A 26,995-nucleotide genomic window follows, 5' to 3' on the forward strand; every position below is an offset into this window, starting at 1 on the left:
TTAACAGAGAAGGGGCTGCGACGCATCATTTCTAAGTGATTAGGCCAATAAACCGAACAAATGCCGTCGGTTAGCAGACAGCAATTTGACTAATTTGCAATTAGGACACTCTTTGTGTGTTGACAAACTGTATACTAGGCTCCAGCGCGCAGATAACCCTGAGAAAGACAGTCAGACAGACACCAAAACAGCCAGGAGATGCTGAGGCTCGTCACGTGTTGTTTGTTCCCCCCGGAGTTCTGTCTGACTCCATCGTGAATTATAATCAGACGGCGAATCACGGGATCCCGTGCAGCCCACGATGCCGACGCGCGCCGTGCAAGCGCACACCCAGTCCGGCGGTGCCTGGGATTGGGTGGAGGGAGTGGTGGCTGCGGACGGAGTCACAGGATTGGTAGAGTTCAGCGCCAAACTTGTTGACTCACAACTGAGCAGCTACTCTCCATCCTTCTCGGCGCGGAGCTGTCCAAGGCAAGAGGTGCTGAAACTGCCAGCTACCGACACGCCGCAGGAATAATTCAATCTTTTTTTTTTTTTTTTTCTTTCTGAGGTTTGATTACTGAAGTTGAAAATTGTAGACTCTCGTGTGACACTTTAATTCGTCTGGCTTAGGCGTCACTTGGCTCATCTCTGCACATCGTCGCCGCTCTATCCAAGAGCGCACCGAGCCTTCGACTTCTTTGCCTATCAAAGAGAGGACTCGCCAAAGCGCGGCCATGGCTTTCATGGTGAAACACGTGGTGGGAGGACAGCTGAAGAACCTAACAGGCGGACTGACGGAGGAGAAACCCGAAGGGGAGAAGTCAGATGCAGCCGCGCAGGGGATGACTCAAGAGGAATTTGAACAATACCAGCAACAGTTAGAGGAGGAAAAGTAAGACAATGATTGAAGTTTGTGAGTGCGAAGTTGCGGCGGAGAACGGCGACATTTGAGGAGAAAGAGAAAAAAATGAATCTGTTAAATCGCGGTTTGTTTAAACAGTGTGTTTCGGTGTGTGAACAGCAGAGAGCTCCCAGTGCGCCGCGCGCTTTTTTACGCACCAATGCAATAACGCGAGCGCTCCACGCACAGCTGCTCCTCTCGCCCAGGGAGCTCTCTGTCTCTTAGCTTAGACAAAATAGGCTACGTAGCGCCGATTTTAATTCGGTAATCCTGGAATCATTGTTCCACGGAAATGTCTACAGGGATTCGTGCGCCCGGGGCGAAAAATGTTCCTATCGCTGTGCGTGCGCGGCTGAATAATGACTCAGAGTGTGGGGTAAATAAAGTCGCGGGGCAGGAGCATTTGATGAGGGCAGACAACCAACGCTAATATTCATTCATCTAAGCTTTTATTAAGTTATTACCCCAGATGGATGCAAATTAAATATGTGCAGTACCCTGTAAATGATTGGTATATTGGTAATTGGAACTATTATTTTTTTTTTTAATTTACAGCAGTGACTCCACTGACTGTGTCACTTTCCCTTTACCATTTAAGTCTTTCCTCTATGCCTTACTTGCAAAAGCGTGTTATTTATTTCTTTATTTTTACATAACTGCATGTTCATCGTGGTGTTTATCCCCAGAGCGCACTGGAGGACAATATAAGGTAACAACAACAAGGTCATTTGGCAAACAGAGTTCAACGAGCAGACAGCAACTCACTATTGATTAGAGTGATCCTTCCCTCAGAGCCCATATTACATGTACTCCCTGCTGGTCATAGAATATGTTAGAATAGAAAAAATAAATAAAATGTGGATTCAGATCAGATTTTTTGTGGGAAAAAAAAATAAAAAATCTTAGAAATGATTCATAGAAACTATGGCAGCACTGCAGAGCACTGCTCCGTGCTCTAAATTATACTATTGTATGATCCCTGGCTCATTACCATCGTCACTAACACATTAGTCGGACACTTCACTGTCACAGCAGCATGTGCAGACTTTTTAAGACTGAGTGGGAGGTGAAGCCGTAACTCTGACAGCATTAAGGCTCGGCTCTACAGGAGGCATGGCGAGATACTTAACGCTCTCCCGTCACACTGTGACCTTCATTGGAAGAGTTATTAGTCAGAGGTGCTAAAAACATGAGAATAGATCACTGGGACGCCCATACTGCCTGGATTAAAGCGGAATAAGGTTGTGGGGGTGGGTTGCTCATACTGGCATGTCACAAGCAGGCATTTTATCACCCTCAGCACCCGAGCCGTAGTGACAACCCTGGTCATCTGATGCCCTTGAGAGCCGAAGACGCACGGCTCTGCTCATTGGCCGCAAGTGAGTGCAGCGTGGCCCCTTTTTGCCATTTGATGTCTGGCCTGGTCGTGTTAATACAGAGTGAACCAGGGCTCACACAGACAGCCCCATGAATGTTGCATCCCCTCATGGATCGCCCTTCCCCTGACACTCTGGGTACAAACACTTTGGTTACCCTGCCTGTGGTCCTCCACTGTCCCCACTGCCTTTAGATGATTCTGCTGATTTGATCCTTCTAGGCGTATCACACAGCCTCTTTCACTGCAGCTCCACTTTGATAAGAATCATCCGTTTGTTCATATAAGCAACTGCTGTATTTTTGTTGAAATGCCACTCTAGTCATGCTATTTTGGACCTATACAATCTGTACAAGCAGGTTTGCTCAGGGTTATATCATGTTGTTGACTCTAAATGTCTGGGGCCTTTCAGCAGATTTAGCAATTTATGGGAGACAATTATGATCCGGACAGAAGCCGTAAATATATTCCAGTGACGCTGAGTGGAGAAGGCACTGCCAGCAGCCTAGTGCCTGCCCTCTGCTGGAGGCATCACATACTGTTTGACAGAGTGCAGGCTACATAATGTCCAAACATTTGGATTCTCCAAGACAGGTGTGCGGGTTTTTTTTTAGAACTGCATATATCAGAATCGTTGGACTGTATCTTGCACTTCTTACATGAAAAGGAACTTTACTACTCTAATCAGAGGTTCAAAGAACACCCACAGATTTCATCCATTTGAAGTGAACACCCCTTTTGAGAAAAAAAGCGCAGTGCTGCACAGCGAGGTCGCTTTTGACAGCTCTGCAAGTGTGGGAGTGGGAGCAGTAGTAGTGTCTGCACTTAGTAGGTTAACGCTAGCGGTCCGTATCCCAAGAGCGCTGAAATCCCTCAGAGGATCGCCGGACAGACAGGAGGCTGCATCTGGAGCTCCCACATATAAGCAGAACGTCTCTTACTTGCTTTTCTCCCCACGGCATCACTGCTGCTGCTGCTGCTCCACCTTCTGTTGGCTTTATACCCTGTAGTTAGGACACATGGTAATGCTAGGCCCCGAGGCCTAGCAGGATCCAGATCCAACATGACGCAGAGATCCGACTGCACATACTAGCACGGAGCACTTTGTTCTTGTTTTTAGATTTATTGTGAGCAACTCCCACTTTGAACGTATAGTTGGAGTTACTATTTGAAAATAGGGCAGATTAGAAAACAATATTTTCTTTCCATATTTGGTAAAGAGCTGAGACGATCTCAGTTTCAGGAGCAGCTTGAACATCTGCACGAAACACTGTGTTTTGTCTTCTTTCTTGCAGACAAGAACGAGAAGCTAGTTTTGCCCAGAAGAAAGCTGAGAGAGCCACAGTTAGAAGTCACTTCCGGGAAAAGTACAGACTACCAAAGGTAAATCTGACCTCATATGCTTTTCTACAGAAGTCTTACGGGTTAAAAACAGGATCTCAGTGATCATAAAATCGCATATTCTTCTAATCTAATCTAAGCCAAGAAATAATTTGAACCTTAATGCTGAACCATGTGTGTATCTACCTCAGAACGAGACAGACGAGACCCAGATCCAGCAGGCGGGGGACGACGTGGTGCTGCCCACGGAGCTGGCCAAGATGATCGCCGAGGACAACCAGGAGGAAGCGCACAAGCAGTCGGTGCTGGGCCAGCTGTCCAACATCCAGAACGTGGACATCGACCAGCTGAAGGACAAAGCCCAGGCCACACTGGAAGACCTCAAAAAGCAGACAGAAAATTGCAGTCTTATGTGATCTGGCCAACTCTAAGTCCCAGGAGATTAGAGTTTTTCCTGCACAAATATTTTTCAGAGGCAGAGCTGCTCTGGCGGTAGACATTTTCTCATTGCTTTAGTGGAATGTCAGTTGGCAGAGCCGCGTAATAACAGTTTTTCTGACTGGGCGCAGTTAGACAGAAGCCTTACATTGTGAAATCCTGGCCTCGCCTTACCGTGGCGAATAAAATAATTCCAGTCACAACGGCTGAGGTAGTTCAGTTTGCTTGAATGATGACCTTTCAACATCCTAAAGGTCACGAGTGTCATCCGTATTTTAACGCAAATGAACCAAGCTGCAGACCAATGAGATTACTTCTGCCTTTAGAGAAACTCCTCCTCTGAGAAAAGTTTGTCCAGTGTATGAAATCATGAAATCCTTTACTCCCCCCCCATCCCCTCGACACCCTGGCTCTCTGTACCTCACGTGACCAGTGATAGCACAATATGACTGCAGCAGAGGTCGCAGGTGTGTGTCTGTGTGCAGGTTTTTTTTTTGTTTTGTTTTGTTTTGCTTCATAAATACACGGCAGTTCATTTCAGTGAAAGAACCCGAGCACTTTCAATACGAGAGGATCACTGAGATGAGCTGCTTGGCCGGAGCCAAAACACACAAGCGCGCGGCCGACGCTGGTTCATGTGTTATGTTAAATTTGGGAAATTAGGCGATTTGTTCTCGGTGGAAATTAAACTAAAGAGTACTTTTTTTTAGGGTTGTTTATATTTCACGTAGACAAGCACAAAATGGTGGAGATGGTCAGTGTTCATTCAGAGCAACAATAAAGTGATGTTTGTCGAAAGCAGCTTGCTAATGTTGCTGCATTAATCAAGGTTTTAATATTTTCCATGTTTTTTTTTTGTTTTTTTTTTGTAAAAGCTTTTTCCGTACTTCAGTGTGCCTTGGACGTCCGTACAAGGTTGTCTCCTTACAAGCCCCGAGATCTTAATATCTTAAAGCTACTTTTTACAAAAACAAACCCACTTAGCCGTTTGTTTCTGCAGGAGATCTCTTATTTTCTGTTGTTTTCTTTTCGTTTCATTTTAGCCCGCGAATTATTATTAGTAGTAGTAGTAGGCGGGCGCAGATGATGTCTCACTGAACAGATCTGTTGCATTTTGTATTTACAGTGTTCGGTATCTGTGTTCCCAAATTTAACCTAGCATCCATATCAACTATATTGGAAGCAAATCTGTGTGTATGCTGCATTCAGAGGTCAAAAAGAAAAAAGAAAAAAGCTGCTCAGCTGAGAGAAATGTAAATGCTTTAGAAATTATACGCCAAAGCCTCTGTTGATAGACTTCAAGTCAACGCGAAGGAAACGGCACAAATATGTCCGACTGTGTAACTGCAGTGTGTGTACTGTATAAACCCGACTAGTCCACATGCTAATATTTATGTCGTATAAGGCGTAAACGTATCTGCTGTTTGCCTATACCGTCAACGGCGGCCCGTTCCGTTTTCATCAGCTCGCTGGGTCCCGTAGTGTTGTCCACCGTCACGCGACCTTTGACCTATCCTCCCCCGCCCCCGGGTCTCAGTAGTGCTGTTTCGTGCTGGTGGATTTCGTGTCGTTTAGCCGATGTGATACGTCAAGTGGTGTCTATGTGAAAACCTCGTCCTGTAGCTGGGAGTGCTCATCGTAGTGTCACAGAGCTCGCGGTCAGTGTGGGCTTACTGCAATACTCTGTGTGTGTTGTTTTCTAGACGGACGTTAAGTGAATGCATGGGCGACTTGAGAGGGGATGCTGTCGATGTCGTGTTACATTCATACGCGCTACATTTTGCCGGTGTTCGACTAACGTAGCAGTGGCAGTGGCCGGGGGTCACGTCAGCTTTGACCTCTCGAATTTGAGACCTGCTGCCAAACTGTTCTCTTCTGTGGGTTCTTTTCATTTTTAACCTTTCATTTCACATGTGGCTCAAAAGATTCAGACTTTTCTTAACTTATTCTGAGATGAGTAGTAATTTTCTCGCTGGAGACACCACACTACTGCTGAATGAAAACCGAAGCAGTAGGTTTCCCGTACCATGGTCATTGTCATGTGGTAGATGAACAGTGTATTCATGATGTTACAATAATATGAAGCAGAGGAAACGTTGCAATAAGTCCTTTTATAATAGACCTACTAGAATCTGTCATGTTTGACCATGAGACAATATTAATGGGTGGAAAAGAAGCCATAAAGCAAAACTCTTTGCTTTGTATGCGTGCGTGTGTGTGTGACTTAAATTATAGCTCAATACTAACAATTACAATATACAAGTGTAACTCGTGTGCTGTCACCCTGTGGAACTGATTATTTTCAGGAAATGGCTGCCATGACACGCAGTTTCTTGACGTCGTTTGGCTGTCTCTTTGTTTCGCTGTATCTCCGTCTCTCTCTGTCTGACAGTATTCTGGTGATTCTTGAGTTTTAACTGCAATAAACCGATTTTTATTATAATGTGATTACTTTACATCGCCGTGTGATTTATTTTTATTTTTTTACACCTAACGGCCTCGGATTGTGTTTGGGGTGCATGTGTTTACCTACGTCTGCAGCAGCTTGAACACCAGGTGGAGACAAACATACACTCACAACTATAGAAGTGACTAAGAAGGAGGCTGCAGAGAGAGGCGGGTAGACTGTGAGTGACATGGCTAAGATGTGATGTTGTCATCAACATACATATATATATATATATCTGTAGGGATGTGTGTGTGTACATATAGTACAAAGGTCCTAAATATAAACACATACGCTTCTATTTTCAGTTTCTTTGTACATCTTTGCAAATCTTTTGGGGTTTTTTTTTTTTTGCTTATACTGTTGTATTTTATTTTAATCCTTTATTCCTTTTTACAAGCGGTTTTCAAGAGTGTTTATTTTATGTGCAACTGAGCTACTGTGATCAAGCAATTTCCCTTGTGGATCAATAAAGTCTATCTATCTAAGTCTAAGTATCTAAGTTTAATACAAACACGCTAACACAGAGAACTGTAGTTTTCACCCACAGTTATCGTTCCCATTGTGGTCCTGAACAGAATTCAGACTGGGCATCCATCTGTTTTGTTGAGCTTGTGCTAAACTGGCACAGACCTGAAGCTACTAAAAAAAAAAAAAGAAAAGAAAAAAAATCTAGTTAGTTACCATTTCAATGGCAGGGAAGCCTGAGGTATTGGTAGTTTTCAAGTGTGGTGTGAAAGGGAATAGCTGTAAAATATATTGATGCTGAACCCCTCTCTATTGATAGGCTGCAGTGCGTGAACAATCTTCAGCCTGGAAAGACACTGGGCCACTGCATGGCCAAACGGACACAATTAGGGTGAAACGGGCCAGAAAATACTATTCTCTCTCATTCTCTTCTATCAATCGGGGCTTAAAAACTCTGCAGAATGAAAGGCAGGGGGGAGGGAGGGAGAGAGAGGGGAGGGGGGGACAGGGCGACAATTAGAGACAACTTTTAAGTGAAAAGCCTCGGCTACGAGGCAGTTATCGCGCAGGTTCTCCTTGCTCTGGTGCAACAGATTTGCCTTTCTTTTAGGAGCAGCGAAGTTACAGATGTGAGCTTCTTGCAAAGGAATGCATTTTGCAAGCTACCCCACTGCCTCCCCCCCTTTCACTTGTGTTTTGCTACAAGAAGACGGGGGACCACACAGATCCTGGGTTTCATGCAAGGAAAATTATAAACAGTTCCATCTAGCCTATCTCGTCATATACTGAGAGGATTTGCGCGCAGGGCTGTGCTGCTGTAGGCCTGGAAATGGGTCCCACGGCTGACTCCTCAATGACGACCAATCGGTGGCCGGGATTGTAAATGAGAGAAGGGGAGGGAGAATGGGGGGAACTTTTCTTTCTTTTTTTCGACAGAAGGAGGGGTGTTGTGGGGAAATGCTCGGCGGACCGTGAAGCGTAACAGCCAGAAGAGGGACAAAGACGCACATAGCGGGACCACATTCGACAGAGAGAAACCTCTTCCAGCTAAAAAACAAACAAACCTCGGAATGCGTGGATGGATGTTAAAAGTAGCAGCGCCGGTTGAGAGTCGAAACGAGCAATGGCGAGACAGATAAGTTCAAGTGCAGGATCTGAGTTACGAACAATAACTGTGGTCAGAGTGCGCGTTAACTTTGGATAGCCCCCGTGGCACGTTTCGGCGTCCGCCTCGGATCTGCACCGGTGGCATGGTGCGGAGAGAGACTGCAGTTTGGAGTATGGTTTTATGTTTTTGAATGGACATGCTTCCCGGAGTGACTGTTTCTGGGCTGTTTCTCTTGCTTTGCAGCCATGCGTGCTGATTTCCCTGAGTCAGATCCTGACTTCTTCTGCTGCAGAGCTCACCGAGAGGAGGCAAACTCACAAACTAAGGTGCAAGTTGGCTGACAATTTGTAAAGGAGCTGCGTGTGGAATTCTTTTATGAGCTTCAACCTGGAGGATTAAGAGTCTGAACTGTCCCGATCCTAATGTGCTGGTGGAGAAAGTGCGCGTCACCGAACTAGAACCACCATCCAAGCATGAAATGTTGGTGCAGCGCCCTGGCACTTCTCCCATGGGTGCTGGTGGCCTTGGATGCCCAGCTCATCTGCTGGCAGGCGCTCCTCCGGTGCCACGACGAGCCCGAGTGCGAGCTTGCCTACAGCCAGTACCTAGCAGCGTGTGAAGGCACCATCAGGGGAACGAGGAGGCAGTGCCCGAGCCACTGCATCAACGCGCTGATACGGCTCAATCACACCCGCAGCGGGCCAGACCTGGAGACCTGCGACTGCGCACAGGACGCGGAGTGCCTCAGCGCCAAGCGAGCCATAGAGCCGTGCCTCCCCCGCAGACACCCGAGCGACGCCGGCGGCATCGGGTGCATGGAGGCCCGGCAGCGCTGCGAGGAAGACAGGAACTGCCACACCTCCCTCACGGCCTACTTGTCATATTGCGGGCAGCTGTTCAATGGCAGGAAGTGCTCCTCCAAGTGTAAAGCCACCATTGAGCAGATGCTCTTCATCCCAAATGGCATTCTGCTGAACCGCTGTGTTTGCGATGGCGTGGAGAGGCCTTTCTGTGAAGTGGTCAAGGAGAACATGAGCAAACTTTGCTCCATAGGAGACCACAGTGTTATTTCAGACGAGCCTGATGTTGATATTACCTACGAGGATGAGGACTATGATCCTAAAAGTGACAGAGAGGAGGTTTACAGTGACAATTCCTCCTCTTCCCAGAGGTTATCCAGCTGCATGATGCTCCTGTTTCTTCCCATAGCATGGATATTATACTGAGATAAAGTGGGCACATTTGTTGGATTTATCAATGAAAGGGGGGCAGGGACATTACTGTGCCAGAGTGCATGGTCACCCCTGGATTTAGTAAGGATACAGTGACTTGCTCAAAGACGTTTCAGCAGGGCGTTGACTTGCTGACAGAGGACTTGCACCCTGGTCCGCTGGATGAGGGAGGATATTTTTTCACCTCTGTGCCTCTCTGCCATTTCATTTTTAGTTGCATGATGACAGAGAGCGCTGTAATGTTTTGTGTAGACTTTCCACAACCATATAGTTTGCATGGTAATTCTTTGTGCACATCTCACTCAGGAAAACCACCCTTTTGATTTATTTGAGATTCAAATCTTCACATACGTGGCCTTCGCAGTACTCAAGAGTGAACTGCCTTCTTGTGTAATTTGAAAATTAAATAAAATAAAGCCTCAAAAAACGGTAGAAACATTCAGGTGACGATCAGAGGAGACGAACCAAACCACCGCTTGCAACACTGAACAGCCGTTTTGTGTGCCTTTTAAACAGCTCCTGTTTGTTTAGCTTGGTTTCAATAGTACTTGAAGTGTGGCTTTATTAAGACCTTAGACAAACATTGGACCCATCCAGCCTCTGTTTGCTCTGCTCTCCATTTCAGGGGCCTTTGCATTGTTGCAGCAACCACACTTCAAATATTTGTGGTGAACAGTCAGAGGACAAGCAAGGGTGTGGGATCAAGTACTTAAATTAACGGAAGCCTCTCTTCGGGGCCCTGTCTTGCTCCCCTCCCCCAGATGAGATTGTTTTATTGAACTTTTCCTGAGGCCACCCCCCTCCCTTCTCTTCCTCCTCTCCACCTCCAGCCCCCTCCAATGCCTGTAAAAGACCCCTGTCTTTATTAGTGCTTTCACACTGCCGCAACACTCTGGGAAAACCTGTCAGCTGCACGCTGGTGTGAATGGCTCGACATGTCGTACCTGCAGTTTGTCCACAGCACTGCTCCCGTCTAGAGGTGCAACTGGTGTGACGCTGCTTTGCTTTGCTGTGTATGAGTGAACGCAAATTTCTGATTTAAGCCACCTATGGTACAACAACATATCTCATTTGAGCACAAGTTGTTGGAGCAAATCTTTATGAGACAACTAACCATAAAGATCTTAGGGATTGCTCAGTTACACACCAGCTAAATCCACACTGAAGTACTCGGTGAACAAAGCAGGTTAGGGCAACATAGTGTGGTGTGCATGGTCAAACACAGGTTTAGTTTCGTACTATGCGTCACACAGTTGTGGATGAAGGAGCATAAAAGTGTTACTAACTCAACAAGAGGTTTATCAGACTAGTTGTAGAATACTTTAGCATACAGGATGGTACTTTCTAAACAACGTGCAAACATACAGCTGAAGCTGATCTAATACTACAAGAGATACTTTCACAAATTCATAGTAAGGTTCCGCCTTTTAGAAAATATACGTTGAGTTTACATGTTTTGATCCTGCGTATTTCGGAATATGCAGCTGCAGAGGGGTTCATGTTACCTGTTTGCAGGTCGACACACACACACACATAGTCCAGGAGGTTCAGCGTAGGCCCTTCAGTCTCACTTCTTTCTTCTTCAAGCAGAGTTCAGCAAAGAAGGGAAAGTAGAAACAATGTGCTTGTTAGTTTTGGTCACGTGTGCTGAAGCTGCCAGTTTGTGTGTCTTTGCCACTTGAAATGAAGTCTTAACAGTGTTGTTAAAGTGTTAAATTATGAAGCTGGATCATGAAGAATGTGTATATATTTTACAATCATATGCAGTAAGAAAAAAAAAAATCACTTAAATGCCTTTAATATAAACACACAAATGTAGCCACACGTGATATAGAGTTCTCAGTTTTTCTATCTCATCTTGTGGGAGCATAGCAGTAAACACTCCCCAGTGGCATCTTACATGTGGAAGTGTGAGTTTTGTAATAAAATGGTCTAAAGCTGTGTTATGGTGTGATTTATCCACAAAGGAAGGAATCAAAATGGAATGAAATGCATCTCTATTCATCATGTTTGTACTTGAACCAAACGTCAAGGGGGTGTTCATCAGTATGTATAATGTTTCAGTAGTGCAGGCAATATGTGCACATTGAAAAGTGTCCAATATGAAAAAGCTGCACGCATCAGCATGTTACCAATTAGTTATTAGATTACAGTAAGATCTATTTTTGTGAAGTTTACTTTTTGTTGAATGTTTTTCATCTGAGCGCAGTGATATTTCTTCGCATTACAGTTTAACGGCATTAAATATTTATATGACTGCACTTGCTGGGCGCCTATAAATAGCAGTCAAACGCCGAAAAACAGAGGTCATTGTTTGACAGTGTCATTCTCCAGTCAGCCAAGTGACTTCACAGCAAACTCTGGACGAGGCTATTTTCACTCTCTAATATTTGAGGGATTAGGTCAGCGTAATTGAAACCTGGTGAGGAATTTTAAACGTCTAGCCCTTGCACAATCCATAGTCGCTGAAGACGGATGGCAGATCGGTCTATTTTAGGCTCAAGGTGGATAGTTTAGAAGGAGGAAGGCAGAGGAAGAAGAAGACACATCTGGACTGATCCAGCATGGTGGTTGTGAGATGGATTTACTGTGTGCACTAAAACTTGCCTTGACTGTATTCAGAGACATTGTTAATGGTGAATAATTAAGTGCTGCAGAGAGACGAACCGCTTGGGGCTTGTCCCAAAGACATTTAATCTTATTCGGCCCCAAGTAACAAATTGTAAAAGGGTCATTTAGCATCACTGCTAGGTGTTAGCGGCACACCTGTTCTGTAAATGTTACCTTAGCCGTAGTTCAAATGTGCAAGGACAGAAAGTAACACATTTTGACACTGCACTTGAGAAAATCAACACAATTACAAGTTGTTAACAGGTGGCAAATTTAAACATTTTCTCTGAGGCTGGAGAAAACTTCTGGACAGCTACTCCTGTTCTTTTCCAAAACCACAGGAATCCTCAAGCACTTCCAACTACCTAGTGTCATAAACCATATCTCCCGGTTAGCTGCAATATAGTATGACTCCCCCCCTAGCTTAGTTAAACTGTCTTTGGTCCAGGCTGTCTTAACCATTGCCATGCATCTCAAAGTCCTCCAAAACAACCACCCGGTCCCCTTTAAACCCCCTCCCTTCCTCCCTAGCCCCAATTCTGGGAGCAAAATCAAAACAAACATGAGCAGAGCAGCCTTGGGGAGTTGAGTGTGTGGAGGGGGTTACAGAGGCAGCACTGTGCCGGAGCCCATTTTCTAAATTATCTGTATTCAACATTTCTTTGAACCCCCCCCCGCCACCTCCCCGGACCGGACCCACACTCCTTCACTTCACATCTCCAAAGTAAGAGTGACCCGGGGATTTAGGAGGCTCTTGTGTCTCATAGGTACAATGTTCCATTCATGATAGCCACTGAGCCTCAGTGAATGGCTGACCTGCTCTCTGTGCAGGGGGAATCTGGAGTCAAGGGCACCCAGCTCCTTCAGGTCCAGAACATATAGACCTCTCTTTATGGGAGAAGCCAATGCCGACACAACTCGCCTGCTATTCCATTAACAGTATCAACAGAGAGAGAGAGAGAGTCAGGAGTTCCTGGAGCTGCAGCAAAATGGAGGCCAATCAAAGCTACAATGTCGTAGGTTGTGGTTTAGGACAACAGTGTGGGTGGTGAGTTGGAGGATGGGGGCAGCGGGTGAAGTTTTCCATGTCAGAATCTGCCTCTCTGGGTTGCATTACTGTAAGGATTTTCAACACACTACTTTTTTTTTTTGGGGGGGGGGGCAATTTAAACTGGCAGCGTTCCCAGAAACAAGCAACAAAGCAAGCACAAGGGTCAAAACTGCATCTAAAGTTTTCCTGGCAGCAACAAGCTCATGCAATGATTAAAGCAAGGAAGCTGAGCCAACACCACAGGCACCGATAGCCAATTAGAGCCCGCTCCACAGCACAACCACAAACGCATCACCTGATGGTTCTCCACTCTGTTGCATAAGGAGCCAGGGCCGTGCTGCTGGGAGTCTGGGAGTGATTTACACCTGGCATGCCGGGTGAATGTGATTAACGCGACAGTAGGGCAGAAAACAAACATTACTCAGAGTCCTAAAACCACTTGTTAAACCTACACCAACTACATCTGCGCTTTGTAAGAGAAAATACATTTGGTAAAGGTTTTTCCAGGACCTCATCATCTTCAGAGATGTCTAAACGTTGTCTGCTGGTGATTTAATACAACGCTTGGATTCAGTTGCAGGATTTACACAAGAAAGACTTACACCAGCTATAATATAAAAACCACTGACAGAAGAAGTAAATAACCATCTTGTGACAGTACAATGTTCTGCTGGCATTCATGCGGATGTTACTCAGACTTGTACCACCCACCTCGACCAGACCAGGCACCCCCAGCCCATAGCAATGACACTAATGGATGGCAGCAAAATTCACTAGATCCCAAACTGATCAAGTATCTGTGGGATGATCCACAGAGGCCCCTCCCCTCAACCCATAGGACCCATAGGACCCATAGGACCCAAAGGCCCCCACTAACAACATTTTGTTGCCAGACACCTAAGGACGCCTTCAGAAGACTCATGTCCATTCTCTGATGAGTCAGAACAGCACAAGGGGTACCTACACAATGGCCAAAATATTCTACATTTTAGTCTCTAGTCAGTAACTATTCACCTGATGTAGCTGGAAACCATCTTTCATTAGAAACCAATAGACCATGTACTGATTTAAATCCCATCAATTAGTCAAATTCTTATCATATATTTTATCAGTTTCCTGGTTCTTATGTTGTCACTCCAGCGTTGATCCATGTTTGTCCTTCTGAGACAGTTTTTCTGTGTGTGTTTTAGAGAAAACAAGCCTTTGTGTGTTTCCCCAGTGTTTCAGATCAGGACATTTTTTAGTTTCATTTTCCCTACTTTCCAGACGTCCATATGAATCATGTAATTATCAAATGTCCTTACTTTCCCCTGCCTGCCTTCCTCTCTCCTCCCCTCATGGACGCGAGCCAGCTGTTTCTTCACAGCGCCCTTCCCCACGATGACGGCGGCGGAGGACCAGCAGCGCTGCTCGCACGGAGGCAAATAAATCTTTCCACGGATGCGGAGGAATGAGCGCTCACCTTGAGCTGTTAACAGAAACTTTGAGGAACATGTCGACTGCACAGTTTTAAGATATTGCAATTTTATTTCCAGCCTATTTTGTCCTTTAATAAATACATTATAAAATCACAGCTGTGTAAACAGTCAAATAAAAAAATAACAGAAAAAAAACAGAGAAACAACACAGCAGTGTGGAAAACTCACCAGCAGACATATAATACTTCGCTCCTGTTTCAGGTATTTTCCTACAGTTGCCTTAAAGTTATATCCACAAAGTAAAGCTCCCTTTTGAAATATTCAAACACTTTACCAGCCTGAAATCAAAACGGTCTGCGAGGACCTACAACAGTGAGGATTATCGGCTCGCCACCAACTCTTAGGCTGTTCACCGTTTCACAGAGGCCTAGTTGTGAAGACTTTGCTGAGCACCACAACTCACTGTATCCCTCAAATACCCGGCCACTGCCAAACCTACGAAAATGCGAGTCTAGAGTAAATAAGGCAGAGGCCGCACCTCTCCAGTTTTCCCCTCATAGTGGTGGAGAGGGCCGCATCAGTGGAGAGAGCATGGTGAGCTTGTGGTTGACCCACAGTAAAGGCAGTGGAGAAGAAGAGGGGGGAGACTACGTATATGTTTTCACAGGCCTCTATATAATATACTTTAAACTACAGTTCTAAACAGCTGCAATACTTGTTCATGTGACAGCTCCCAATTGATTGTATTTACAGTTTATCGCTGTATTTCTATTTTTTTTTTAAGTGCACTGGAAGCTCTTTTGAATGTTTCGAGCCGAACTAAAATGCCACGGTCTCAGTTTGACTCATTTACCATGACAGTGTGGTATTGTCATACAAGCTGTCCAGCATTTACATATCAATGATGTGCTGGGAGGAGGGGATCGAGGCTAAGCAGTGCAGCAGCACAGTGTAAAGAGCAGGAAACTTTCACATTCACCAGTGTGCAAATTCAAGAGCTACTTTCAGTATTTTACCAAAAAAAAAAAATAAAAAAAATAAAAAAAATCCCCCCAAAAAATAATAAGCAACCTGCCAAATCATGTGGTAGAAAAACTTTCCAGCCAACAGCCAAAACACTGACCACGTTTGGCTGGCAGCTGTAATATCCCACCCAGACAGTGTACTCAGTTGGTTGGGATGTGGGTTGATTTGGCCCAGGCAGAAACCTGATCAGCTGAAAGCTCGGTGTCCGACCTGAACCCTGACAGACGGTCTTGTGGGAAGTTCCAGTCTTCCCATGGTGGCCGTCCCGCTCACTGCAAACAGCAGGCTGAGAAGAGAAGAGAAAAAAAAAAAAGACTAATGTGTTAAGTTCCACTTGTTCATCAATTTTCTACTATATCCTGAACAATTAATCTCTATGGCAACCACATTTGTCATCCACAAAGATGAATGGTTAACGCTAACGATTTCCAGATTTGTTTTGGAAACTTTAACGTCCAATTCATTTCAACGAGCTGATTAAAGGAACACAAATTGCTGGACTCGGAGTTCTTCTCGACATTGTTAAATGCCTGCAATTTATAAATAATGTCTAGCTTTGTTGTGCTCACTGTATATACACATGCTGATTTACACTGTCCTCCACTGTGTGCCTGCTTTCTCTGCGTTCTGTCAACGTCGGCGCTCGTCTTCCTCTATTTTCCACTGTGCCATATGAAAACACCAACGTAACGCTGTCTTTTAAATATACGCACATATGGCTGGTGGGCAGCCTGATCATGTTGTTTCATTAATAAAATAGAGCTGTGACTGTGGGTTGAGGTTGAGAACTCAAAGGGGTGTGGTCTACTAAGTAGGCTACAAGCTTTTGCTGAAAACCAAAGTATCTTCTTAAATTTCTGTGTATGCATACTTTTGATTAGCGAGTAAGTGTTTCATTATGATATTTTCACAACCTCACAACATCAAAGCAGAGAGTGTTTTGCACCCCTCCCACGATACTTGGCGCCCTCCTTTAGTTTGGCTCGGACCCATGGCTTTAGCAAACAGAAATCCCACTAGGACATGTTTGTAATGAGTATTCTGCATCAGAATTACTTGAGCTTTCTATAAGATATAATACATACGAAGAACAAATTCTGACCCTGAAGGCCAAGAGAGTCCTCATTTTCCACTTGCTTCTACAAAAGCTAGACATTTCCAACATAAACAGAACACATTTCATTAATTTAAAGCGAGCCATAGGAATACCTGTGCATAGAAACGTGACTCGAGCCCTGTTAGGCCCCTAAGCTGATCCTGCATGTGATGTCAATTTCAGTCAGTAAGGGTTTAGTGCTTTTCGAAGGGGGAGGCGTTGTAAATGGGCTACCAAAACACAGCCTGCGGCTCAGTGTCTGAAATGTAAATTGTCCGGGGGTTACAGCGTGATGGTTCTCAGCAAAACGTTGCTGCTTACATTGGTGTAGTCTAAGGTCACCAGACAGACTTGGGCGTCGCTGCAGCCCTTTACTACAGCTGCTGTTGGACCAGTGCCAGCTAGTACGGCTGACTGTGGCGTGGTTTTATTAAAATAACAGCCGCAGAATAAGAAGCCACATACTTCATGAAACTTGAGCAGCCTCTAGAGTCCTTGGTGCCCGTCCCCCATCCCTATTTTTTTTTTTTCTTATTCATAATTCCCCAGGAATTTCTTGCTGAGAACAGGATATTGTCTAGGCTTTAGGTATCCACTACCCATCTAGAAGCTAAGCCCAGAAAATACTGGGAATTAGGATTTGTTGATACAGGTCACCACTGGAGAAGTTCAAGTATATTAAAACTTACCTTTACATTACTGCTGTTTACAAGGTTCGGGTTTGATATGTACTCAACACCTTGCCTCTTAAAATATACGGACGTCATGAGAAAGCAGTAAAGTCTATGTCTGTGCTGTCGTTACTCTGGTGTGTGAGATGGTCACACTTCTTGCACCAAGTCCCACTTTCGCAAAGCAGTCTTTACAAGAGGACAGGGCTGCTCAAGGCTGCACTGAAACCAAATCAAAGAGCCAGACGGTCCTGCAGGGTGGCCAACGCAGCAAGAGAATGGCTCATATTTTACTAGTGGAAAAAACGTCAATGAAAAGGACATTTCATTGCAACTTTAGGTGCACATTCCTCGCTTCTCCCCCACCGCCTTCCCTTACCAACCCTCCATGCAGATACTTATCAGCGAGACTGCAAGCTTATGAAAACCACATTCTCATGGCCGAAGGAACGGTTAACGCAACACAGCGGGGGGAACTTACAGGTTCTGACCGAGTCTGCGAGGGGTTCTCGGTCCATAGACACGTCCCTCTGAGTCTCCTGCATCTGAAAATTTAACATGTATGAATTTAAAATCATCAACAAAAAAAAAGCAGCAATAGTTCCATATTCTCCTAAAAGAAATATGATAATCTTTACATACAGTCTGAGATTGAAATGCATGCTCACCTTGATATTTTTTTTGAGGTATTCAGCTCTGGCCATGAGGCTTTTAATCTGGTGAGAGACACCAATAAATGTTGTTACAGGTTGCAAGTGGCAACAAGTGTTTGTTAACTGTGTTTCTTTGTCTTCCATTGGGAATGTGTCTCTTACTGATGAGAAGTAATGTTGGTTGGCACGTCCCTCACTTTTAAGTTTGTCCAGTTTTATCCTGATACTACCATCAGCTGTACTTTATAGTTAGTGTTAAGAAGCAAATGCTGGACCTTACAAATGTTAGCACACTAAAATAACTGCTTGATTAGACTATGTGTGTGTGTCTTTGTGTGTCATTGCGGCAAAATTTAGTCACCTACTGAGGCGACACTTATCACACAGGTGGTTTTATGTAGTTTGGCAGGTGTTTATATGTCAGTCCTTTGTCATGTGACGGGTTAAGGCCAGAATGCGCTGATGTCACGGTGGCTGGGAGTCAACTGAAAGAAAGAAGATCTCTAGTTTTGGAGCTGTGCTTGTTTACGCTGTAACTGTGGCTTCTTCGTGCAGCAAGACGCCCAACGACGATGAGACGTGTGGGGACAGAACTCCCTGTCATAATCACATCAAACTGATCATGACGATCTCCTTTTTTTATTTTCCTGAAAACATTTCATATGGTACACATGTGCAAGTAGTAACTGCTGTCATCACAAGCGTGAGGGCGCCCTTTACTGTGGTAATCAGTCCTCTGGTGATCATGAAGGTTCTTGGCTATCCCCAATACCGCCTTTTATAACCACTATGTCACAATGTAAAGTAAGCCCTCTTGGGTATTACTCCAAGAACATCTGACGGTCACAATAATGGAAAAACAAACTGATGACTTCCATAATGTCCCTTTAAGACCCCAATCTGCAGCAGTAAATAATCCTTTTGACCACAGGTTTTTAGTATCCGGCTCTGCCTCCAAATTTTATGTGGCCGCAGAACTTTAATCACAATCCCTTTAATCACAAAGTACAATAAATGTGGAAGAAATCTACGAGGGTGTGCTAAGTCTCAAGGACAAACTGATATCCTGCAGTTTTCAAGGGACACTGAGACAGACACTCTCATCTTAAAGACTGGATCACAACAACAGCTCATGGATGAGAGGCCAGGATAGTGAATTTTAGCTTTGGAAGGGGAAAGTGCGCTCTACAGTAGTTACGGACGCACATGGAGACCAGCCATGGTAGCATGTGTTGGCCCTTCTCACATACACACATGCTTTCAATCTAATCCCCTAACCCCCCCTCCTGAATGCTGCATTAGATTATTACAGCCGCATCTGAGTTTACTTAAGACAAGTACCCATAAAACTTCAAATAGGGAGGTCTATGAGGCCCACTCAGTCCCTCAACCCCCTTTAGGGGGATTGTTGTTGAAATGCTGTTGTCTGTTACTCAGTCGCTGGCTAAACAATGCACAAACACAAAAAACCTTGGTGCAGTGATGACAGACATCCACAAGTCGTGCGTATGTGCTTATCAAAGTGGAATATCAACACTTGTATTCAGGGCTCATAATATTACAGCCAGCCACTTTACTGGACCATCCAAATTAGTCTATTCAAGTATGTTCAGGTTGTTGTACAAAAGCATGCATGTTCTCTACAGGAAAGATTTATTATTAAGGACAATTGAAGGGACTCTGTTGGTGCAAGTTTCTTTACTTATTTCTATTTAGTTTAAATATTTTGTACGACGCGGCAAACCTGTAAGGTAAGCAGCACCATAACCACTCATTAAGACTCATTTCTGGCCACTCTCCGGCCATGGTTTCTAATTGTTTCAGATCATTTTAGTTGTTGAGTTTCGGAGGGCAGTACGGGTCTTTAAACGGCGAGTTGCTAGCTCTGTCTCTCAGCTGTTTGGCATTGGGTTGTAGTGTTCTGTTTGCAGAGCTACTGGGTTGAAAACTAGTGGTTTATTGTGACTGAAACATCATTGATTAAAGTGGTAAGGCGAGAACCAAAACGTAAAGCCTCAAAAGAGTAAAACTGAACTATATTATAACACTTAGAGCTGAGGGGAACTACAGTTCCCATACAAGTGGTCATGTGATTGATTGCCAATATAAAAATATCCAATTATAAAGTGGACAGTGATCTATGTGTATGTATTGTAGATGATGAATTATGTGAATGCTGGAAAAAAGCTCATGGGTCATGTGATCAGTTATTTGAGTTGAGGGGCAGTGGGTACTACTGTGAGCAGTCAACCAGAAACCCTTCCTCACCCACTCACCTCGCTGTGGAGAAGCTCTCTCCTGCGGCCCTGCGGCTCAGCTGGCTCACCGAGAGAGGGGGGGGGGGGGGGGAAAAGACATGAGAAAAATGAGGGTAGCAAGGAGGGAGAGGAGTCCACTACTTAACCACATTGTTTGTTCAAGAAGAGGTCAACTACTTGATTGCATTTTGCTAGCGAGCAGACTGGGGACTCAAGAGTGGAAACGGCTGTAATGTAGGCCAGTGTTTTCCACAGTCAGTCATTCTCGAGGGCAGACTGACAGAAAGTGGAGAGAAGAGGAGGGCTTTGTGGTGGTTAGGCATGTTGGGAAGCTGTGCAACAAAGAGCTCTTGGCCAAACAAAGAACCAATGTTTTCTCCAAACAATCCCCCTGGTGGTATCTGCTGTGCCACACAACGAGGCTCCCTGACACTGGAGAGATCTACCGACAAGATGCAGGCTCTTGTCAACATCTACCTCAAACATCGACTCAATTTATCACCACCTTCGCCAATTCAATCTACAATCGTTTACTTCAAGTCAAAAAGAAGCCCCGAATCGCACTGAATGATTGGAGCTCCGGTCTCTTAGAGAGATAATAGTTTTTATTTGTTTCCAGTGTGTAATAACACAAATAAATGAAGTGTGCTGTCTGAATGGGAAGCAGATGGCAAGGCTCATACCACACACAGGGCGCTGGCACCGGGTCTCATCCCAGCTCAAAGCCACATCTGGATCACTCTATCCCACCTCTTCCATTAGGCTGATCTTTCAGATGAGCTCATGAAGCCGGTCTAATGGACGCCAGGCCACAGAGAGAAGCGGTGGAGTCTCTTCTGCTAGCTCCTCTGTCTGTTTGTCGGCCCGCCGCTTATTAAGTGTTCCCATCTCTCTCCGAGTCCATTGCTTCGCTGTCTTTTTGTCTTTGTCTCTTTCGGCTTGTCTTTCACTTTTCCTAAGTCGCTCTTTGTTTACATCCATCTCTCTCTCTCTCAAAGTGCCTCTGTCGTACCCAGAGTCTCTGTTTACAGTTAAGTCTCTTTTAAAGTATCTCTTTACCCTTTATGTCTCTCCGAGTCTTTTTATGTTTCACTTTTCTCATCTCTCGATTGTTTTTCTTATAACTGTCCTTGTTCTGGGCTTTACCCTCAACTATGGCTGCATTTCTGCTAAAGCCTTCTCATTTGTACATTTCGAAATTACCTTTCATTCAAAGTCTTTTTCTCTGGCAACAAAGCTGCTGTAGTTTCCGAATGCAGAAGGATTATCTGGCTTGGGACAACAAGATGGTTTAAATTTTGTCCACATTCACCAAATTACTGCAAGCTGTCCTCGAACCGTCTCTTGCCCAAAGACACCGCGGTCGGCGCTGAGCACCAGAGCTGCTCAGTAGCCAACAACCGTAAAGGCTGAATATTTCCATAAAGCCATGTTATATGTAAATTAAGCTGTTTGTTTACCTGCTAGTGCCAACAGTAGTTCTCCTAAACACTGCTGGTACACATCCAGGGCCTCATGATCATCTGCTCCACTCTCCTCCTACAAGTGAAGGAAGGTTGAAAGTGAGACAACAACGCTCTAAATCACATCACAAAGATCATGATTCAACTAAGTCTGTCAGGACTGAGGGTGATTCTTGAAACACCAAAAATATAAATGACGGTTTCACCAGATCCTAAAATGTGTGGTTTGGAAAGCAATCTACAAAACGGGGCTTGATTTGTACTCAGTGGTTAGTGTTTTTCTGTTCTGTAATTTCTGCTTCACCCTACTTTTGTCTCTACAGCAGTCTCATCATTCAGTAATAAACACATCTTACCATAGCAATGGCAGTGGAGGCTATCTCCAAAGCAGCCAGCAGTCGTGGCGTGTTTTGAGACATTTCTGCAGCAGAAGGAAAACAGAGGAAACATTACTTGGAGTTTTACTGTTTACCTGTCTACACTTGATAGCATAACATCCTGCTGGATCCTTCTGATACTCGTTTAGGTAGATCAAGCATGTTTGGCCAGATGATGATAATAGCTGCATTTGTTGGCCCTGCCTCTGCCCTGAGCCGTGTTCTTTACCTCGGAGGACATCCCTGGATGTTCGGGCCTCCTCAAAGCTCAGTCTGTTGTCCGACGCCACCAAGGCTTTCAGCTCCTCAGCTCTGGACACGTACTGGCTGACCTGTGGGAAGGGCTCTTACATTTACTAATTACATCAACCACACCATATGCTCCCTATCTCCTCTATATATGCCATATGGTGTGCATAAGGAAGATATCACTGCAAGTGAGAGTCACTGGACTATATACGGGATCTAAAAAAAAGAAACAAATCCAAATGTAATCACGAGGACAGCTTTCAGGCCTACCTTCTTCCTGAGGGCCTCTTTACGTTGCCGGTCTGTCTCATCTGAGGAGGGCGGAGAGGAAATGTTCTGGTTTAACATTTAGCGAGATGAGGAATTGTTGGAGGGCTTAAGCCACAAACAGGATATGAGAGTGGATGTTGGTCTTACAGTGAATAGCAGGGACAAAGTGTTCAAGAGCACTGCAGTAAAAAGAGAGAGCAGCGGCCCTCTCCCCCTCCTGGTCCTTCTGAACAGCCTGCAGGACCAGCTCCTTCTGAAAAGGGGAAACAGAAAGTGGCATCGAACGTGAACTACTACAACTCTCCACTGCTTATCTGTGCACACGTGGGCCACACATATGGGCCAAACCTACTAACACGTGTACATTTGCTCAGTCAATCACACATAACGTACGGGACTCCAGAGAATTCTTATCCACTTACCGCTTTCACTATACTCTCTGCACTTGGCATGTGCTCCAAATCCACAAATGGATGAGTAAAGAACTCCACGAAGGTGATCCGGGCATCTGGATTTCTCTCCAGCAGCCGCAACAGAAGGTCTCTGCAGTCCTTGGATACTCTGGCCCCAGGAGGGAGCTGATGCACAAAACATAACCTTATTGTGTTGCAGCCGGTCCGCAGGACAATCCAAGGGGAAAGGACAGCACATTGTTGCCACAGACACTCTAGTCCCACATCACCACTTTCAGTCAAAAGATGACCTTTAAACGGTCTATGTAAATCCCTGGACAATGGTCCATGTGCTAATGGGATCCATTAAGACCGAACCTAATCTTTGACACACAAGCTCAAGTGTTTAGAAAGTCTCACATCATTTATAAGTACTGTACTTGTAGCTTAAATTGCTTCGATAGTAATTAACACAGATAAGACTGATGCACAGTTTTAATTATCAGTTACGGACCCATAATTAAATTTTTATATACTAGTCTTATTTAGTGTACTGAAATAGTCCTTTCAGGATCCTTTCATGTTAATAACTTAATTAATTATGTTTTTTACCAACTGTATATTTGCAAACTTTAAAAGAAACAAACTGTAGACCTGTTTGTTTCTCTAATGTTCACTAATTGCTTGTCCTCCTTTAGAGGGACAGTATGCCACCTAGTGGTTTAACACTGAATTTGAGACAATCTATAACTGTATAGCTCAAATTTAGTTAATTTTGAGAGTGTGTAGGACATACTTTGAGAAGAATTCTTGCATTTAGACTTGTGTTTGGTTTTCCAGATGATCTGATGACAGATGTACAATATATATATAAAAACCTTTTCACCCTGTTAGTACAGTGTTAGTGTCAAGGAAGTAAATATTTACTTGTACTTAGCCTTTGGCATACTGATATTTTGCAATATCCAGTAGATGTAACATTACTTCACTATTTATACTGGACAGAATATTTGTTATTTGCACATGTGCATATACCAAACTAATGCATGTATCACATTACATGCCTGTTTTGTATTGTGTGATATTTATTTTCTGCAAAGATGGCGACTTTCTCAGCCCAGAGGTTTCCCTGATAAGAAACTCACTTATGGGTCACTTACCTCTATGGGTTGGTTGCTCCGTATCTTCTCCTCCAGTTCAGCATATGACTTTGATGCGAAAGGTGCTCGTCCAAACAGTGCCTCTATGTGCACACAAACAATGCTGATTAGACTAATAAAAAATAATGATCGGAAGTAACTACAGTACTTAGCGATGAAAATAAAATTATCTAATCTTTGCACTACCGCAAATCCCTTGTATAATATTATCCATATACACCATGTTAATATATAGTGAAGACATGACTTTGCTGGGAGTGAGCTTCTCCACATGTGTGTTATTGCATTATCGTTACACAATTACTGAACTATTAATCTACCCCAGGCTGCAGTGTCGGAGTCGGAGGAGCACCTCCTTTCAAGTCTGCAGGGCCAGTCAACTGATTAGCCTTTCGTTTATTATCAGAGTGGTGATTATTATTAAAGAGGAGTCACACTAAACTGCACAGGACACAAGATGCGTTACAGTTAACAGATTATCTAAAGCAGGGTGTTTATCGTGTTTAAGGCACATTCAACAGATATGAAAAGGTGAACACACACGACTCACCAAAGAGGATGACTCCCACAGACCAGAGATCCACTCTTGAGTCGTACTGGCGTCGGCACACCATCTCAGGTGCCATGTATAGAGGAGAACCTCGCAGGACACTCTGCTCATCCCATGGGGACATGTACTGCGCGAAACCAAAGTCTGAAAAAAGTCAGAATGTAAACAGCATGTTCTTTGTGAGAAAGTGCAGATAACATCCCCCTAACACTGTTTGAAAACTATGTTGTAGTCCTACCAGCTGACATGCATATAGTCTAAAATGTGCAAAAAAGTGTTGTTTGAAGCTGTAGATTAAAATAAACAGTTTGAACACATTTGATATATATATATATACACACAACATGAAAAAGGTGAAGGCGGTCTGTGAAGTACAAATAATTTCTGGCTTTGCAAACATAACAGCACAATAACATGTCAGTGACTCAGGTCTTCATGCGTCTGGCACACTGCTAATGTTATTTCATGCAAGTCAACATGTGTTTCTTTGATTCGACTGTGTGGGCGGGCATGAGATCACCTGCTAGCTTGAGGACAGAGCCACTGAGCAGAATATTCTGGGGTTTCAAGTCCAGGTGTGAGATATTCCGTTCATTAAGAAACTGGAGGGCGCAGGCTGTTTGGGTGGAAACACACGTAGAGTAACCCAATGAGATTACACCCACTGCTACTAATTATACTAATCTCAGCACTAAGCAGAAAATGGCATCAAATACAACAACATGTAAATGGGATTTCTACCATGAGGATCACTTCCTCAAATTTCATATACGTGCAAAATGGCACATAACTAGTAATTTATAAAATGTACATAAAAAAGCTTTAAAAATAGAACCAATGATGATCTGCTGATCTAATTTAAATGAATCACCCCTCTAGCAAAAACACTTATTTGCTATTATACTAAGTAGAGTGAACCGGTCCAGTGACTGACCTATCTGCTGGAGGAATCGTTGGGCCACCTTTTGAGGTAAAATCCTGCGACTTCGAATGAAGCGGGAGAGATCCCCACCAGAACACCATTCCAGGATCAGATAAATATTCTCAGCATCCCACTGACGAAAGACAATTAGATACTAATTAAGATACTCAGAATGAAAGTGAAAGCAAAATCAGTGTTCCTGGTTTTGGTACAAAGTGTATTTTGTTTTTACTTTGGGAAACAAATCTCTAAACCATTTATATGTAAGCATGCTGTACTGTACTCTATAGGTGAGCCTACCTGAAAGTCTTTCAGCTGGACTATGTGAGGATGGCGCACAGTCTTCAGGATTTCAATCTCTGTGAGCAGGTTTTCTGTAGAAGCCCTGTTTAGCGTCTTCTTCCGAATTACCTTCACTGCTACCACCTCTCGACTGTTCTCCTGCAACATCACAGGCATTAATTGATTAAACTCATACTAAACCACAAAACTAGTCTGAGCTGTAATGTCAAATCACATTTAATAATGTCAACAAAAGCCACCTGTCCCAAGTTTAGGACTTGGACAGGTGATGATTCCCCTTACTCCTCCACTGACTCACCTTCCTGTAGGCTTTATAGACTGTGGCATAAGTTCCACTTCCCAGCCGCTCTGTGAGGATGAAGTCTGCCAGTTTTGGTGGAGCAAAGCCGGAAGTTGAAGCCATGCTGGCAACAGCAACATGAGATTTTCCCCAAGCAGGTCCAAGCTGGAAAGTAAAATCAATATGTTGTTGATATCTGATCTTCACATCTCTACAGGAAGTTCAGAGGGAATACACGTCTATTACACTATTTTGCTTCAAAAATGAATAAGTAAATGTAAAATCAGTGACTCTACCTATGTGTTTACTATGTGTTTATTATAGACTATTATACTTCTCGAGCAGCGCAACCAAATGTAAGTTTTGTGAATTAGTTTAGCTACTGTTTTATTGTCGCTTGATATATATCTCAAATATGTACTGAATGTCAGGTATGCTTGTTAAAACTGATATGCATATGACGTCCTGGTAAGAAACGAAAGCGTGAGGACTGGGTGTTAACTGTTTACTCTGCTAGCTACATAAGTTCTGGTTAGCTAGCTAGCTAGCTAGCTGGCGCTCGTTATGCTGGTAATGTACAGTTTGCTCGCATGTAAACAACGACTGTATGTATTTTAGTTCAGCCGTTAGCCGGGAATAAAACGAAATGACTCGCACATATCCGGGCTGATTTAAACATCTGTAAACAGCTGACACTTACCTGTTGGCTAATCCACAGTACATCAATGAACGGCCAGTGTTTACATTGCTGATCGTCAGGGATGTCAGCACCATTGACTGTATATACAGCACGCTGCAGTGAAGCGTACGGATGACGTCAAAATCTATTAGAAAGTGTTGCTGCCTCCTAGTGGTGATGCTCCGTTACTGCAACTCACAGGAGGGACCGTCGTCTTTGAATTGTGATTTGTAAAAAAAATTGCAAAGCGTGAATTTTCAAAAACCATGTCTAATT

The 26,995-nt window shown here is 44.1% G+C and overlaps 3 protein-coding genes across 3 annotated transcripts; 2 read left to right on the forward strand and 1 right to left on the reverse strand.

The window, feature by feature from the left end:
- Window positions 1–716: 716 nt before the first annotated feature.
- cplx3b (complexin 3b) lies at window positions 717–4,015 on the forward strand (the record flags this gene model as incomplete). Its single annotated transcript, XM_084575006.1, has 3 exons — window positions 717–874; window positions 3,554–3,641; window positions 3,791–4,015. 3 exons carry the CDS (start codon window positions 717–719, stop codon window positions 4,013–4,015), a joined length of 471 nt encoding a protein of 156 aa, XP_084431132.1.
- Window positions 4,016–7,847: 3,832 nt separating this feature from the next.
- On the forward strand, window positions 7,848–11,232 carry LOC311485738 (growth arrest-specific protein 1). The gene has a single exon (XM_084541331.1). The coding sequence runs from the start codon at window positions 8,533–8,535 to the stop codon at window positions 9,283–9,285; it is 753 nt and encodes a 250-aa protein (XP_084397457.1). The 5' UTR covers window positions 7,848–8,532; the 3' UTR covers window positions 9,286–11,232.
- A 3,232-nt stretch (window positions 11,233–14,464) lies between these two features.
- On the reverse strand, window positions 14,465–26,831 carry ulk3 (unc-51 like kinase 3). The gene is made up of 17 exons (XM_084574949.1): window positions 26,741–26,831; window positions 26,059–26,205; window positions 25,758–25,898; window positions 25,470–25,590; window positions 25,056–25,151; window positions 24,536–24,679; window positions 23,986–24,068; window positions 22,856–23,011; window positions 22,581–22,686; window positions 22,434–22,474; window positions 22,144–22,246; window positions 21,894–21,958; window positions 21,535–21,613; window positions 20,093–20,133; window positions 17,832–17,879; window positions 17,645–17,708; window positions 14,465–15,682 (listed from the first exon to the last, which is right to left on the reverse strand). The coding sequence occupies exons 2-17, from the start codon at window positions 26,161–26,163 to the stop codon at window positions 15,666–15,668; spliced, it is 1,410 nt and encodes a 469-aa protein (XP_084431075.1). The 5' UTR covers window positions 26,164–26,205; window positions 26,741–26,831; the 3' UTR covers window positions 14,465–15,665.
- Between the last annotated feature and the right edge of the window lie 164 nt (window positions 26,832–26,995).

This window comes from Chelon labrosus, assembly GCF_963514085.1.
Source record: "Chelon labrosus genome assembly, chromosome: 3".
Lineage (NCBI taxonomy): Eukaryota > Metazoa > Chordata > Actinopteri > Mugiliformes > Mugilidae > Chelon > Chelon labrosus.

Coding starts and splice junctions, on each gene's coding strand:
- LOC311485738 (XM_084541331.1), top strand. CDS start 8,533: ATGAAATGTTGGTGCAGCGCCCTGGCACTTCTCCCATGGGTGCTGGTG.
- ulk3 (XM_084574949.1), bottom strand. CDS start 26,163: ATGGCTTCAACTTCCGGCTTTGCTCCACCAAAACTGGCAGACTTCATC. Junction 20,134..21,534: donor ACTACTGTTGGCACTAGCAG/GTAAACAAACAG, acceptor TCGGTGAGCCAG/CTGAGCCGCAGGGCCGCAGG. Junction 17,880..20,092: donor GAGAGCTTCTCCACAGCGAG/GTGAGTGGGTGA, acceptor GTCTCTCACCAG/ATTAAAAGCCTCATGGCCAG.